Source organism: Cavia porcellus, unplaced genomic scaffold, assembly GCF_034190915.1.
Source record: "Cavia porcellus strain 051 isolate PalLab524CR breed Dunkin Hartley unplaced genomic scaffold, mCavPor4.1 scaffold_4, whole genome shotgun sequence".
Lineage (NCBI taxonomy): Eukaryota > Metazoa > Chordata > Mammalia > Rodentia > Caviidae > Cavia > Cavia porcellus.
Genome location: NW_026947487.1, coordinates 19729295 through 19746321, shown reverse-complemented (window position 1 = coordinate 19746321; position 17027 = coordinate 19729295). Strand labels below are relative to the sequence as shown.

The 17027-nt window shown below is 33.2% G+C and overlaps 1 protein-coding gene across 3 annotated transcripts in view; it reads left to right on the top strand.

Annotated features, from left to right (window-relative positions):
• Window positions 1-17027, top strand: part of Dach1 (dachshund family transcription factor 1) — a 390486-nt gene that overhangs the window by 206338 nt on the left and 167121 nt on the right. For 2 of the 3 annotated variants that reach the window (XM_013141496.3, XM_003477566.4), the window contains exon 3: window positions 3919-4080. The exons of the other annotated variant lie outside the window; for it this stretch is intronic. In XM_013141496.3, the coding sequence (XP_012996950.1) occupies window positions 3919-4080 (162 nt within the window). The remainder of the gene's footprint in view (window positions 1-3918; window positions 4081-17027) is intronic. 3 annotated transcript variants of the gene reach the window in all.

Here is a 17027-nt window from a genome sequence, read left to right as displayed (position 1 = left end):
AGTAGTATGGACCAAGAATTTAAATTATTTTATTATACTTTTCTCTTTATCACTTTTCCCAACATATATAATGGGACCTTCTCTAAGGCTAGTAGATAGATAGATTATAAAGTAAGTTTTTGCTGTAGACAGCAAGTTGGAGATTTGAGAATTACATTACAGTCTTGAAAGGTACCATTCCATCATGAACTGCAATAATTGCATGGAGTGGTGGACATTTTGTGATTTTCCCTAGCCCTAGACAAGCTATGCCAATGAAAACTCATGCTTTATATTAAATGGATGACATTTGGTACCCCGAATATATTCACATTTATTGCAACATAAATAATAGGTTAAATTACTTTTCATTGACATTATCAAAATAATAACCATATTTCTCCTGCACTCTATCTGTAATCTAGTTTGAAAAGTAGTTTTTAATTCAGTAACAATTTGCACCAAGCACTATGGTAAACGTTTGGGATGAACATACTAAGAAAATATTTGTACATTTTTGGTGCAGTACTGTAGAAAGTTAACCATAATCCAATCCTCTTAGGTTCACACTCCTTTTCAGCAAAAAACAAAACAAACAAACAAACAAAAACAAACAAACAAAAAAAGAGATGAATCAGTTGTGTTGCTCATCACAGATTGTATGTTAAAATGACCCGTTCAGACCTACAGAGTCAGAATCTGAGATGGCAGTGTTCAGGTACTTGCTTGACATAAGGGCTGCATCTGATTCTGATATACAGGTAGGGATGGCCAACTCCAGCCAGGCAAAGATGTCCAGTGAGGCAGGGATGAGAACAGAAGCTGATGAATCATGGATCCTACTTGCGGTGCGGTTTGCTGGAAAGTCAGGCATGAATCTTGAAAAGATTAAATCTTGAGACAGTTCCTAAAAGACTGATAACCTTTTCTGCATTACACAATAAAGAGTCAAGGATCTGGCTCACTGTTTTTGCTTCTCGTAGAGCATTCCTATGAAAAACGCTTAAGCAAGGCAGAGACAGACTTCAGAGCTCCTTCAGAAAGCAGGAACAGCACAAAGCCTGACTGGAAAGAATGAAAAAAGGAAGTGAAAGAATACCTGTATCTGAGTCACATAGCAGGAACAAATGATTCTGCTCAGTTAAGGAAGTGACCACTAAGAGTCTTGACTACCTCATGAATCACTGAGCTTGATCTTAAGAGCAGGAATTGAATGTAGTATGCAGATCTACATTTACATGTTGACCCCTGTGTGAATGATAAAAGATTGGAAGTGGAGAAAGTGGCAGTTGTTGAAGAGTTTATTGCATGACAAAGGAGGAAAGGAAGGACCAAAGGCAGAGAAAATGGGAATTGGTTGATTATGCAAAATATTGAAGAATTAAAACAAAAAACATACCAAACTGCCAGGGAAAGTAGCACAACTAAAATCAGCACTTGTTGCTTATGTCAAAATTTTCTTCATGTGCTGAAAAAAAAATGAGGCTAAAATGGATATTAAAAAGTATTATAGTTATGTTTATATACTAAGTACTCTGTGCATGAGAATATGTGTGACACGTATAATTTCCAGCTGCGTTAGAAATGTGAAATTTGTAAATGTCATCAAATAGAAAACTAAAACAGTGCTGTGAGTTAGAATAACTACTAAATAATAGTTATAAAGCATAATATTAAGACTAAAGGTTAGGATAGTCATGCAAGGACAAATATAATTATTGTAGCTCAGGGAGCTGTGCTAGGTTACAGATGTCCTGCAGAAATCCTTACTGTTTTGATTTTGTTTGTTTAAGACTAGAATGTATAGCATGTGTTTTTGTTACTAAACATGATGTGGAATTCTTCACATAGTTTTTTGTTTGTTTGTTTGTTTGTTTTGTCTTTTCCATTTTTATTATTACCAGGATCGAACTCACGACTGCCTGCTTGCAAGGCAGGTGCTTATGCCGCTGAGCTAAATCCCCAGCCCCTCTTCACATAGTTTATCAGATTTGATTCTTGCATTTTCCCTTTGGTATTAGACAATTTGGGATTAGCAGACAATTTCATAACTTGTCCAAGGTTGAATCATGCATACTTACACTGCATATCACTTAATTTTATTTTACCTGTATGATAATGTCAATAATATCTTAAAAGGCAGGTTTATTTTTAGTATTTGAACACAATGAGAAAGATTTATGAGCACCATCAATCAAAGACAAGGCCTGAGATGTGTTATAAATTGGGAGAGGTTGGCACCAGGGAACCAAAGGAAGGAACAAATGAGATGTTCACATTGGTGACATGGAAAAACGAAAGAAAAGGTGTTTTTTGGGAAACACAGAGAATTTTAAGAGAACAGGAAAGAAAATGTTCTGCAACATCTTTGAAGGAAATGAGTAACTGGGAAAAAATTCAGTCATAGGAAGATGAGAGACTCAGTTCAAGTTGAGACTTAAAAGGCAATAAATGTTCAGACCAAACCCACATGGACTCTTTGAATTTAGATTAACTCCTTTTAAGGGGCAGCTCTCAGTTTTTCATGCAAAGGTCCAGTCTGTAGGCTTGATGAGTTGGGATGACAATGGTCAGGGCCTCTTCATGCAGATCTGAAGAGGAGGTAAAGTCTTCTCCTACTCTTTGAGAACATAGCTGAGATTTCTATTGAGAAAGGCTTCTTTATAATTCTTTGGGCTGCAGTGTGTTTGCCGTAGTAACTAAAAGTTTGATTAGTGGAGAGGAAAAAGAAAAGAGGGGTAGTCAATCTCTAATCTACTAACTGGGAGTAAATCATATGGATAAATTCACAGGAGTCTGGAGCAGTAGAGTCAGAATTACTAAAACAACTGTCAAAAAAGGAATATACATGAAAAGTAAGAGAAAGGATATGTGCTCTTTCATAGACCTAAGTAACATTCCAGGATTAGAAGAGTTCCCTTGTATATTCCAGTGTCTGTTATTTTGCAGATATGGGACATCAGGCTTAAGTCAGCTGACTTGGTAAAAGCTGAAACATTTGATAAAGACAAACTTTCCTGCTCAAGCTTATTGGCTATTATATGAATGTTTAAAGTAAGACTAGAGTGGACCAATAACTTTGGGTTGCTAAGGTGATTAATTTTTTCTTTTTAGGAACTTAAATTTCGTAAGCAGAAGCAAACTGTCTGCTGTTATCATATTTTATTTTTCCTGAATCCTGAGATTCTAAGACGTGCATCAGCACATGGTCCCTTGCCATTGAGAAGCTTACCATCTAGCAAAGAGAGGGGTCACATGAACTGACATCTCCAGTGCTCCACAGAAGTGCACATGTGCAACAGGAGAGAAGTAGACAGCTTGGGGGAAAGGAGGTTAGACTGTTAAGCATGAATAGATTTTTACTGGAGTTTTAAGAAATGAACATGGTAAGTCATGGAGCAAGATCATCCTAGACAAAAGCAGTGCTGCAGGAACCCAGGAGCCTGAAGAGGCAGGCTATTTATGCGAAATAGTGGCATGTGTGACATAGCTCGAGTGTGGCATGAAACCATAAGGAGGAAACTGGGTGATAAAGTTGGTCCTTGTGGATTAAGCCAGAAATTTAGATTTTCCCCTCCTTTTTTAGGCAACTGAAGCAGATTTTGACCAGGAATGGTTTGTTCAGACTGGTCGCTTACTTTCTTTCTTTCTTTTTTCTTTTTCTTTTCTTTTTTGAGTGATAACTCTGGCTGCATTTCTACCATTATAATTTTATGTATGAATTATATGTGCTGATAGTTAATTTGGAAGATTAAGAACACTTTCCTTTTTATCAATGTTAAATTACATTGATTAGTTGGCAGTGAATGTGCTGTCAGAGTGTTGTACAAAGAAATCGAATAATCTAATATATACTGTACATGAGTTATAAAAAGTACATGGATGATTATGTGAAAAATTTGAGTTTGAGTTTCCTTATTTTTAACTTATTCCTTCAAGGTCTTACAGCAGCAGCTGCAGCAGCTGCTGCTGCTACCAATGCAGCTATCGCCGAAGCAATGAAGGTGAAAAAAATCAAATTAGAAGCCATGAGTAACTATCATGCCAGTAATAACCAACATGGCGCTGATTCCGAAAATGGAGACATGAATTCAAGTGTTGGTAAGTTGTATGTTCACTGAAACTAATTTGGGATCCCTTTGCTGGGAGCTGCTCACTTTTCCAGAGCCAAACTATTTTCTACTCACTAAAAATTAGAACTAGTACAAGAACATTGAGTATTGTGACGGTAAGCACTCTAAGCACATGTACTCTGCTTACATGGTTAGCAACAATGATTTTTTATAGGACCAGCTAGGTAAGTATTCAGTGAACATTTTCTATAATACAGATACTTTTTAATCATTGGAATTCTAAAATAGTGAATGTGGGTAAAACAATAGAAAAATATATACAAATAAAATCCTATGATTTATTTTAATTGATTTATTATCTAGTGAGAAATTCACCACTGTCAACAGCAAAACACATACAATAGTCATCAACTGTAGAGAGTGTGTTTCAAGACTTCAGTGAATGTTAGAAATCATGGATGGTGCGAAACTCCATATATATTATGTTACATGCATACCTATGCTAAAGTTTAATTTATAAGTTAGGAACAGTAAGAGATTAGCTACTCAAGATAGGACAATGACAGCATATAAATTATATATACATTTCCATTTCTGTATTCATTCTATATACAACATTGAAAATATAATTTTAATTTCTCTTACTTTTTCTTTCCCATTGTATTGACAAAAAAGATGAAAATTTAACTCTCACAGTCAAACCAAATAAAATTGTTTTACTGTGCAGATTATTCATTTGGATAATTTATTTTGTCAAAAACAATTTCAAATATGAGTTAACTTTTTATTCATAAAATTTTTAGCATCTGTGTGTTGATGTGCTGAAACATTTTATTTCCTTACTGTATTGTATCATTTTTCTTTAAAATATAGAAATTATACTCAAAATGTGATTTAATACTGAAAATTTGGATTCTATAACATGTGTTCCAGGTGCTGTATTCAACATGTGGTCATTAAGGACACAAAAAATTCATGATAGTCCAGTTAATTCTCTTCTCCACGCAGCAGTGTAACAGATTATTTCCTAAGTTAAGAGCAAGCTCTTTACTTTTAGTCATTTATTTCATTCATAATTAAGGAAGTACATGAAGAAATACTCTAGATTGCAGCAGTAGTCATTTTCACATCAGCTCTCTGGAAACATACACTAGCCGTGATTGTAAAAGTAGCAAGTGTTTTTGGAATATGTACTGCTTCAGTGATACTAAGGGGGCAGCTTCTATTCTAAAAATAGGAAAAAGTAGAACTTTTCTCTGGAACCTCCCAAGGTGGCTTGAAAAGGCTGGCAGCCATGGTTTGAACTGAGAAAAAGTATTGGTGGCAATGGTTGTAAGGGTGAAAAGTCATGGAAAAAAGTGTGAAGAGAGGGCTCAAAAACTGAAAAAGACTGAAGACAATGTCAGTGCTTGCATTTCTAAGCTGTTAAGGAAAAGACCAGGAAGCCTGATTGTTTAGTTCATGGTTTGTATATGTAAAATGAGACTCTTACGTTAAACTAGTATTAAAGTAACATGAAAGAATTATAATGCTGCTTTTGGAACTATTAAGTATATATTGCTTTAAAATAAAAGTCACTTTGGCAAAACTGGGCAATATTGGACAGTTTTAAAAATAAGTTATTGGCACAATAAAATATAGTTATTGTTCCAAAATGTAACCTGGGATGGTTTTCAAAATTTTTGATAGTTGGTGTTTTGAGGAGAAATTCTTAAAGTAGGCAACATAATAACATTTAAGACAAAATATTTTGAAACACGCTGTCTCTGAGTGTTTCTGAGCAGAAAAGTGATCAGTTTTAGAGAAACTAGCAGTCACATGGTGAGGAGAGCATGACTCATAATTAAGTACTAACATACATTTAAAATTTGATACTATACAATAGCATTTTGCTATGCTTAAATTGTAGCTTACAGTAATACTTTGGTACATAGGCTATTTGGATGACTTATAATAAAATAATTCAGCTGAGGATATAACTCAGCGTCACAGTGCCTGCTGACCTCATGAGGTCATGAGTTCTATTCCCAGTACCAAAAAATAAATAAGAAAAAAAAAAAAAAAAAAAACCCAACCCAACAGATAATAATCTAAATTTCATTGTGTATTTTAATTGAAAGTTATAATTTTTCTTCCCATAAAGGATTTGTTGATAGCTTATATTGCCTGTTAGCTTGACATTATCAATCTTCAATTTGGTTCAGAAACAAATATTCATTTAAATTTTCCTAGAAAAGTTTGAGATTTTGAGATGTGTTACCATCACTGCCATTGCTAATTCTTTTTTTTTTTTAATTTAAGAGGAAAAAGAGAAAAAACAAAACAAAACAAAGTGGTGTAAGGGTACAAGTAACACAGAACTACAAAAAAACAAACAAACAAACAAACAAAAAAACAAAAAAACACAGTAAGAAATCACCAGTTAATAGATTACACATTATCTATCATCTTAGTGTTGCTCAAGTCACAGTATCAAAGCATACAAAATGGACATTAACCATTGCTAATTCTTAACGTACATATGATTTGGTTAGACAAAAAAAATCTCATCATTTTCATTCTGTTTTCACATGTTCCTGTCCTCTAAAAACGTATAGTTTATATTATTCTTCACAAGGACCCCCACCCCTATATGTTTATCTAGAGAGCAGGGAGAGTGAGCTTGGGGAGGAGGGGAAGAGGTGATTGAAAAGGGGAGAGGGCAATGGAAGTTGAACTCACATAGATCAGGGCAGTTGCTGGATGAACTATTTTTTATGATCCCAGTCTTCTTGGTTCTGAGGATAGTGCCCGCCTCTGGGTAAGTATTCAATCATTACTTGCTCTGTGATTTTGGAAGTTATGAAAACTTTCTGAGCCCAACATTCCACATTTGGAAAAATATTATAGATAATAATCATGAGATTTAAAATATACATTTAGTGCACATTGTTAAGTTGACATTTTAGTATTGCTTTTGGTATTGCTGTATGTCTAAACCTGCCTGAAAATTGCCTTTTTCCTCTTTTTACTGCCATAAACGGCCTCTCCTCTTCCTTTTATTCTCTCTGGTGGGTATTACTGGTTAAATTGTGAGGAAATTTGAGGGTAACTGTTACATCACTTGAATTTTTTGTATATTCGATTTTAGCGCATTCTAAGAACACAAAAATAATCTCCAACAGGCCCAGAAATTAAGGTGCATACAATCTGTGGGTGGAACAGCTAAAGTAACAGGCAATTCTAACAGAAAGTGCAGTATTCTCTAGGAGAATCAATTATCATGAAGGAGTAAGGAATTGATACTGAAGAATATGAATTCCAGAAGAATCTCAAGAACCTCGAATGCGCAGATGACCGAATACAAACTTACTGCACTCATGAATCAATTGGCTCTTTGAAGTTACTTAAATGATGTATCTTTGCTACTCAGTCTCACCCAAATCTCCTGACATTTTGGAAGTCAGTTCAGTGCTCTTTTTACTTTCTGTACTCCTCTGGCACACAACTGATGTTAAATATTTTAGGCTTTTCTTTGTAGGAGCACAATTTTTTTTCTTTGGTTGTAAATAAATCTGTACAGCCCCAGAAAATAGGTTTTGTGTTTGCTTGGTTTGGTTTGATTTGGCTTGGTGAAGTGACAATATAATTTTGTTATACATAACAGTTTTCACTTCTTAATAGGAATCTTAAAAATTAGCTGGAAAAAAGCTGTTTAAAGAAATCGACACTGAAAAACAATTGTTTTGTACCCCAATTTTACACGGTAACCTTGAGCTCACAGAATGATCACTTTCAGGGTGAAGTGAGGACCTCAGGGTGGGTCTAAGTGAGGCATCAGCATGCTGAGTAAAATATATGGCCATGTCGCCATTCTCCTTCATCCACAATCAATTGGATTCTTTTAGTTTAATATTTACTTGCTAAGATGAGATGCTAGTCTGCATGGTGATAAACAGTCTGCTCCTGGCATCTGAAGGTGACCTGTCAGTTCATATGGACAAATCTCCTGCTTACTGAAATGTACAAAATAAATCATTAAAGCAGGCAGGTGCTCATTCCCAGATTTAAATCACCATAGATTTATGATTTGAATTAATGCTTCATTTGGCCATAGAAATAGATGCTGAGACAAATGATATGCACTGTTTGGGGTTTCCATACTGTAGCCATCCTGATATTGATTACTGAGATGTCTTAGCAATCTCTTGTTTATATCAAGTACTATCTTGTGACAGGTTGGCTGATATGAGCTACATTGCAGATAAGAAGGAAAAATGTCCTGGATTCTTTTTAGTGGCAACCCTGTCCACAACATACAGGCCAGATAAATTGCTATTTTTTTTTGCTTTAAGGACCGATCTGCATAACCAGTTTAAAAAATGCTCGTTAGAAATTGGAACTGAGATATTAGAAAAGAAGAATTTAAAAGTAGTGAACCCAAGGTCAATTCGATAGTGTATATTACTATGCTTTTATTTGTTTATCTTTTTGTCATTAGGCACTTTTTGTGGATGCTAAGTTAATCACAATTGGTTTAATCTAAATAGAAACTTAATTTTACTTCTAGTTTTTAAATGCTGTATAAATATTGACATAGTGAGCATCTCTTAAAGTATCTGTGTTTTTTAAATACTTGCTAAGCCTAGTGTCTTACTTCCTTCAGTAAATACAACAAAGGAAATAAGCCTTTAAAAATAAATGCATTAAATATTATTCCCAAGTGCAAAGTTTTGGGATCATAATTTACCAGAGGCAGGAAAAGACTGCATTTCTACTTCTCCTAACATTTTATTTAAGGAAAACACTATGTACACAGTTTAAAAAATACTCAGAGGATTTGAGAGGGACCTTTGCCACTAGCTAATATCTGACTCATAGAACTGGTAAACAGCTATCAACAATAGTAGATTGCTTGCTTAGTAGGAAATGAGTTCATATCTATTCAAAATGTGATCTCAAAACAGATGTCCCAAGAAAATCTCATTGTTTAAACTATAGTCGTAACCCCCTAACTGCTGTTATTTCTTTAAGGAAGTGAAGTAATCTTAAGACTTCAGGATTTTGTCTTTCTGAGCTCTGAGGAACATAGGCAGACCTTCTCTAATGCAGTGACCTATACATCTGACCACATTCCACATGTTCAAAATACATGATGATTTTTTTCTTTTTCTTTTTCTCATACTTGAAATACTTGCCAAGAATCAGACATTTCAAGCAAAAACTTAGGATTTGAGTTCGGGATAAGTGATGTGCTCTTTAACACTATTATTCATTCCTTATTTCTCCTTTCCCTCAACAAGAAAACAAACCAAATCTATGAAAAAAAAAAAAAAAAAGAAAGAAAGAAAATGAAAAAGAACAAGAAAAAAGGCAGGGCAGATAGGGAGATAAAATTAACTTCCCCAGCTGACCATCTCCTTATCTCAAAAGAAAAAAAAAAAGCCTTCCTACAGAAATAGAACAGTTTACACTAGAGTCATTTCCTTTCTTCTGACACATGTGTCTATTTGGAAGGAAAAATTTAATTTTATGATTTCAGGAAAAAGTCTTAGAGACCTTGAGAAAGCAAATGGAGGAAGCTGAGAAGCAGGCCACCAAGCCGAGCTCTGCAGTTGCACACTGGATTGCCTGCCATGGCAATGTTAATGAACCTCAAATCCTTCCTATAATTAGATGAGGGAATTGCTTATATTTTCAAACAGATGATGCTGCTATAATGAAACGATTGACAGGGAATTTAAGAGTGTCTACAGTAGTCATTTGGTTTCTGTTATAAAAAAAAAAAGTTTAAAAAGAAGATTGGCTTTAGACATAGGTCCTGAGAGAGGTAGTAATTTACATAGCATGCTATGACAGGTGTCTTTGTGCAGTAAGGAAATAAAATGGAAGACTGGCGAAATGATGGGCAGGTACAGCGATTTTTTGGGAGGGGTGTCCTACGCTTATTCTGCTTAGGTTCTTTAAAAGGGGCCGGGACTCAAGAGATGGATCCGGATTGAGTGCACAGCTGTAACTGCTGATGAGCTAATTGCTCCTTATCTCTCAGCCCCATTCATCTTCATTTTTTACCAATTACTGAGAATTATCTGTGTTCTCAGTTGGATATGAGAGTTAATCCTTTTTGGTTAAGCTGGCAGTACTGTGAGCAGATTCCAAATCGGAGGGTGAAAAAGCCAAGGCAAGCTTGCTCTAAAAATGTCTCCAGTTCAATTACAGTATCACTGATTCATAAGAAATTTGCTATTGTTTAACAGATTAAATGTGGAAAGTTTTTTTTTTTTTTTAACTTTAATGTTTCTGTGCTTCACAATAATTTGTAAGATCCTTCTTCCTGTCTGAAAAATAAGATTGAACAATGTTAATAAATCGGTTCTTATAAACATGAAAACACAAGCCTGGCCTAAAAGTTCAAAAAGATACTGACACATGAAGATAAGAAATATTTTAGAACTGATAACCATCAATTTATATACAAACATTGTTAATTGATGCTTTTGCTCTCTGTGGCTTCCCATATGGTAAGGAAAGTATGTCCAAATGTAAACCTTTTTAGAAATGTCACATTAGTGGAATTTTAATGGAAGACCACATAAGCATCTCTTAAAAGTGTAGGAGCTGCCATGGTTTGTAATTCAATTGATTGTGAATAGGCCATATGGTTAACATCATTTCTTATGCAAAAGATGTCTTCATAACCTGACTTTTCACTTCAAGTTGTTTATCCTGATGTTAACAAAACAAAGCAACAACAAAAACAGTGCCAAACTACTCTTTCACTAATGTTAATGCACTTTATAAATGTTTAATATTAAATAACACAGTCTAATAAGGAACTATGAAGACTACATATCTAATGAAAAGTATCAAAAATCATTGTGTAAAATTTGAGCATGTTGTATCTTGACAAGTAAAACTTTCTGAATATGTCCAGGAAGTGAGGTAGAGCAACAGACAGTAAAATATGTCACAAAACTTAGCTTCTGGAAATAATGTAGCTCATAAGCAGTGTTGCTGCTAAGGTGAGTCTCCCTTAACTTCTCAGTTTCCTTTTTTAATTAAGGATATTATTTAACTAAGGATCTTTGTGACCAACTTTTCTCTTGGTTCTAACATCTTGTGATTCATAAAAACTCACTAAAAGATAAAAGACAAGAAGATATTCTTTTTAGTGATTCCCAAAATAAATACCAACCCAAAAGCAACTCAAATATCCTCTACATAAGTCAAAGATAAGTACTGTATTTTGTTGTACATCTGTATAGATATCACATAACCATTGCATATGATGGATAAAGGTAGATAATATTTATTTTGAATAAAAGATATAAAAGATGACACATTTTTTTACTTTGGTACTGAATACCTGTTCCATTCAAAATTTTAAGAGACTTGGAAAGAGCTAACGTTGCTACATTATTGTGAAAGAATTATGGATATTAAAACCATAGCTTAAAATTAGATTATATTAAATTGCACGTGTGAAATATTGACCATTTTATTGAGCCCTTTCTTCTGATTCTCCAGGAAGTTAAAGGCATCATTTTGTACTTTTCTCATAATTTGTTTTTGATATTTGTTGTTTATATGAAAGAATAAAGATATCAGTGATCACAATAGGTGATAATTAAAGGAAAACGTGTTACTGTATTAGAAAGAAAAATTTACACTTTGAAATATTTAAATATCTACCCTTACATCTATTTTTGTTAATGAAATCACTAGATTGTGAGTAGTAACACATATTAGATTATCAGTAGTAACATATATTAGAAATCACTAGATTGTGAGTAGTAACATCTATTAGTAACATATATGAACTTGTGAATATATTGTTTGGTATAGACAAGCACAATTTAGAGGATATTTTCAGTATTTTATGCAGTCTTTTCCATATCATGAAGATGTGCTACATTTATCTGGAGAGATGGAGAAGACCCTTTTAATTTTCATCCTGCTTACTCTAAATGGCTGGATAATGAAGTAAACCTGAGTGTGCAAGCATATCATACTAAGAAATACAAATTTAATGATCTTGTTTTACTGTATGTCCTTCTGTAATCATAAAGCATATGAAGATGTGGGATGTATTCAAGTAGAATAGATAAAAATTTAAATATAATAGACTGTTACTTTCAAGAGGAATGAGTACATTTTTTTTTTTTTAAGGAAAGCCTTAGAAATGATCATTGTCAACTAAATCATTATACTATTGCATTTATAAACTTCTAAAAAAGAATAGTGGAGGAAAATATTGCAGTACAAAATAACACAGTACTGAATATGTATCACAGTACGTATTCAAGTTCTTTAAGATCAGGTAATTCTCTGTCAATATGATCCTCTATTGTTTTATTCATTTAATGTTTAGCCTAATATGATTAATGAGATGTGATTAAAATAAATCTTCAACTTTGTGTGTTGTAAAATACAATTTTAGTGACCAGGTATTTTCAAGTATATTATCTTGATATCAGAAAATATACTCTTTGAGATGTCACTAGGATACTTTTGGCCCAACGTGGCTGTGTGCACACAAGTTCTGAGCCCAGTACACCTGCTGCCCAACCTAGTGTTTCACATTTGTGTGGAAAGATTGTTTTGTAACTTGGCCAAATATCCCCAAATCATACAAAGCCATTTGCATGAATCATAGCATGGCAAATTGAGTACAAAACAATATAATTAAAGACTAGTAAATAATGCAGTAGTTGACATAGGTATCTATGAATGTCAATTTATTGATCAAATAATGTAACATCCATACTTTCGCGTGCTTTTGATGTCCCAAACTCCCAAAAATAAATGTGAGTAATTTGAAAGATAGCAAAGAATGGAGGATTTAAATATGGTTTTCTTTAACAGCGGGTCATAATGAAAACACAGATCCTTACATTCAGGGCTGAGAGAATTACCAGTTTGATAATGATTAGGAATGTTGTTATTAAAACAGTATGTGCAGTTCATTTTCAACAGTTTTGAATTAGAGTCTGCACTAATGAAACGGATACGGTTTCCTTCACAAAGGGCAGATCTGTTAGTTAATATCGCTGCAGCAGTGCCTCCAGACCATGCCTTTAGCTCTATTTGTATTTCACAGCATGATAAGCAAAGAGTGTTGATTTTCAAGGATCCTGCTGATGAAAGGTAATGGCATTATTACATCTTTATCTCAAAAGCAGAACCGAGTGGTAAATGATTTTTTTCTCTGTTGCACAAAAGATTTCTTGGTTAGGAAGCATTTTTTTTATTTCTTTACATCGTTTTGGTCTTGGAAATGATATGTTATTATTTAATGTCTGCACAGCAAGCTTGAAAGCACCTAATAGCGAATGGATTGGAAGTGAAGTACCTCCTGTTCTCAGATATGGATCTTCTCAGTCACACGCTGTACCAGCTGTCATCCCAGCCATACTGCTGTGATTTAATTAGTCTGTTTATGTCCTTTCTAATAATATTTCCATCTCTGTGAAAGGGCAAATGCGACAGGGACTTTTTCCCTTTCTGGTTTGCAGATTGAAGAATGTGGCCTACATCTGATATGTGGGGATGCAGGATTGAATCACCATTCCTGTCACTTCAAGCTGTTGATAAATTGTTCAGCCAAGAAGTGTGCTCACTTCCTTGGGGTCATTGTAGTCTGAGAGTAATAATCTACATAGGGACAAAGAAGAGAGGTTACATACTTTTGTGTGTATTCAGTCATATTGAATACTGACAGATGGGTATTTTAAAGCTAAAACATTTTAGAAGATCTTTATATGTTTATCAATCCTGTGCACATTGTGGCATGTATTTAAGACTTTTCTTTGATTGAGCTCATATAGCGTTACAACTTTTCAGGCATTATCAGAAAAGTTTTTCATTTTTCTAAGTAGAAATTTAAAAAGAAGTAGTTCATCTGGCATTTTCACTCTAGAAAAGCATGGATGAGGAACAAAGTCACACAAATATATACAAGATATTACATTTTAAATTGTCTAGGGAAAGATGAATTTGCCATCTTCATAAACTATTTAATAATTATATTTTACAAACTTTTTTCCAGTAAGTATATTGAATTTCAAAAGATAGTTTGCTTTTCAAAACAACAAGGCTACATATCTAGATACATACATAATTATGTATGCATAAACTAATAAACAAATATAAAATGATGTGACATTTAATACAATGTAGTAGTTAATTACATTTAGGCACTGTATCACTTGTATGATTAGGAACTTCAAAACATAGCTACTTTAGTAACATTATTGCTTCTGCCTTAGGATTCTGTGACCATTTAATGTTTCAGGAAGCACAATATAACACTATGGAGTGGTAAAAGAGGTTTCTGAAACCAGTTTCAGTTTATTTTCATGTCACTCCTGTGTGTTTTTAGAAAAAAGCTTATATGATTTGCAAATAATCTGCTCAGTGTGTTTTAGTCTTTTTTTTTTTTTTTTTTTTTTTGCAAATAGATTTTTTGCCACTTCACTATACTTTAAATGTTGAAACTGGGTAATTCAACTTCTGTATTAGTTTGGATTTGCCTGTATTTTTCTGATTTTCCTCTTTATTACTTTGTATTTGGATACTACAACTGTACTTCTTTAAAAGAGCTTATAAAAATAACAAGTCAAGCATAATATGGGTTTGATATTACTCTTGGCTAAAAATATCATGTTTAAAAATGTTAGTTTTATTAAGGAAATCAGCTTGTTTTATAAATGTTTTAGCATTCTGAGTATCAGCTACCTAGAGTTTCCAGTTTTAATGCACATAGGTATATATTTAATTTTTGTATTCTTGTTCTGTTATATACCTGCCACTGTCCTAACCTATACCTAACATATATCATATTATAGAATTTTCTAAAATACATACATAGTAATGAGCACATGACAATAACGTGTCTTTTTTCAATTAGTACCTGAAAACATTGTTTTAAATTCTTTAGCTTCACTTTCTTTATGTCTGGCTTTAGCTATTAATTACACACATACACACACACACACACACACACAGACACACACACACACATGCATGCATGCATGCACACATACACAATCAAAGTTCGGCATTTTAGCTTCCAAAATTCTTTTAAACTTATTTCAAGTATAAACTACATGTACCATATATATACATATATATCTATGTTTTGTAATATATTTTCTGAAGTATTTCTTTTGGCAAAATGTTGCCATATTTATTTGACTGTATTTCCCCTGAAGTACAGTTTCACTGTTTCTCTACATTTCCTTTATTGTCTAACTGAAATGTTGATTAAGTTATCTTGACATGAGCCATTTTGATGCTTTGAAAAATTCACCACGAAGCATTTGATGGTATTTTTTATTAATTGGATAAATGAATTGTGAGATGTGTGATTGCATGATGATGTACTCATTTAGTTGTTGCTTTTGCTTTTACTAATCTCTGTCATATTGGATTTATAAATGGAACAGAGTGACCTTTGAAACAGTGATGGAAATGAAGAGATAAACACAACTTGAAAGGACAAACCAATTAATATCAATGTGTTTGCTACATACATGAAGAATTTTAATCCTTTCCTTTGATAGTAAATAGGTGATTCATTTGTTGAAGAGGGGAGCTTACTTTTTGAAAGGTACAGATTTTAATCTTACTTTTTAAAAGATGTAATTTGTATAATGTCACCATACTATTTAATATTCTATTAGGTTGTTTTTACATAGAAAGTTGGTGATACTAATTTTGAAAGATTTTTTTTTTTTTGTCTTTTTCCTTTTTTATCAGTACCGGGGATTGAACTCATGACTGCCTGCTTCCAAGGCAGGCGCTTATGCCGCTGAGCTAAATCTCCAGCCCTAATTTTGAAAGTTTCAATGAGAGCAGGTAACATATGCATACATACAAAAATATAGATCATTTGAGGTATTTATGTACAGTCATATTATGCATTATTAAAATAAGTATTATTGTCATATTGGTTATGGCAAATTTTTTAATAGACCACACATTATAAATTTAGAATAGAATTGATCTTCTGCCATTTTTATAGAATATTTTCTAAAGTCCTGATTAAGTTGTTTATGTACAACGTTAAAAATATCTTGCAACATCAGTAAATATATTTGAGTATGCTTTTAAAGTAAAGCTTGACGATTTGGCCTTCATTATTACTCATGCTTACTCTCTTTGCTTTTCCCATGTTTGAGCTTACTTTATTTTATTTAAAAAGCACACTACTTCTGCTGTGGTGTGAATTTTAGAATACTTGTACCTTCTATTCCCTTTGATAGCTTAATTATATAATATAATCAATTAATATACAAGTTTTTAAATATTGCCATTGATGCACAACAAGGAAAAAACGTAATACAAGCCTGACATATTTAAACACTTGCATTGAAAGACTTCCACGTGTAGTTGACTTTTAAAAGAGTTCCTGAAAAAGTGAGCTTAGAAATGTTTATAACACTTTTGGCAACATCCCAAAATGTTTACCACAAAATGTAACTCAGCAGTTTCTAACTTCCCCTCTGAACTAAGAAAGATGTGTCCCATAATTGGCTCAATCCACACTGATATTGAACCTTTTACAAAGATGTCATTTTAAAATATGTGAATTCTCAAAGATAAATAAAGTCAAATAAGAGACGATTTTATTTTTATTATTTGGGATAATTCATAACAAGAAATTCATGAAAAGCAAAGGTTATATCTTTTATATTTTTCCTTATTTACGTATTTCCCCCTCCTTTTCTCTTTTTAATCTACAGACTTTCAAATCCTTGATGAATAAAGCTAACAAAATGACGATGTGGTATACATACATACATACATACATACATACATACATGTATATTAATACTAAAGACTCTTTATGGTTGATTGCACATGTAAATCCTTCAGATAGCTAAAAATTAATTGATATGATGTTCACTGTATTTCAGCAAGTGAGCAGACCAAAATACAAATAACATTGACCACAACAAATATTATTATTTTTTGTCTTTTTCCTTTTTATCG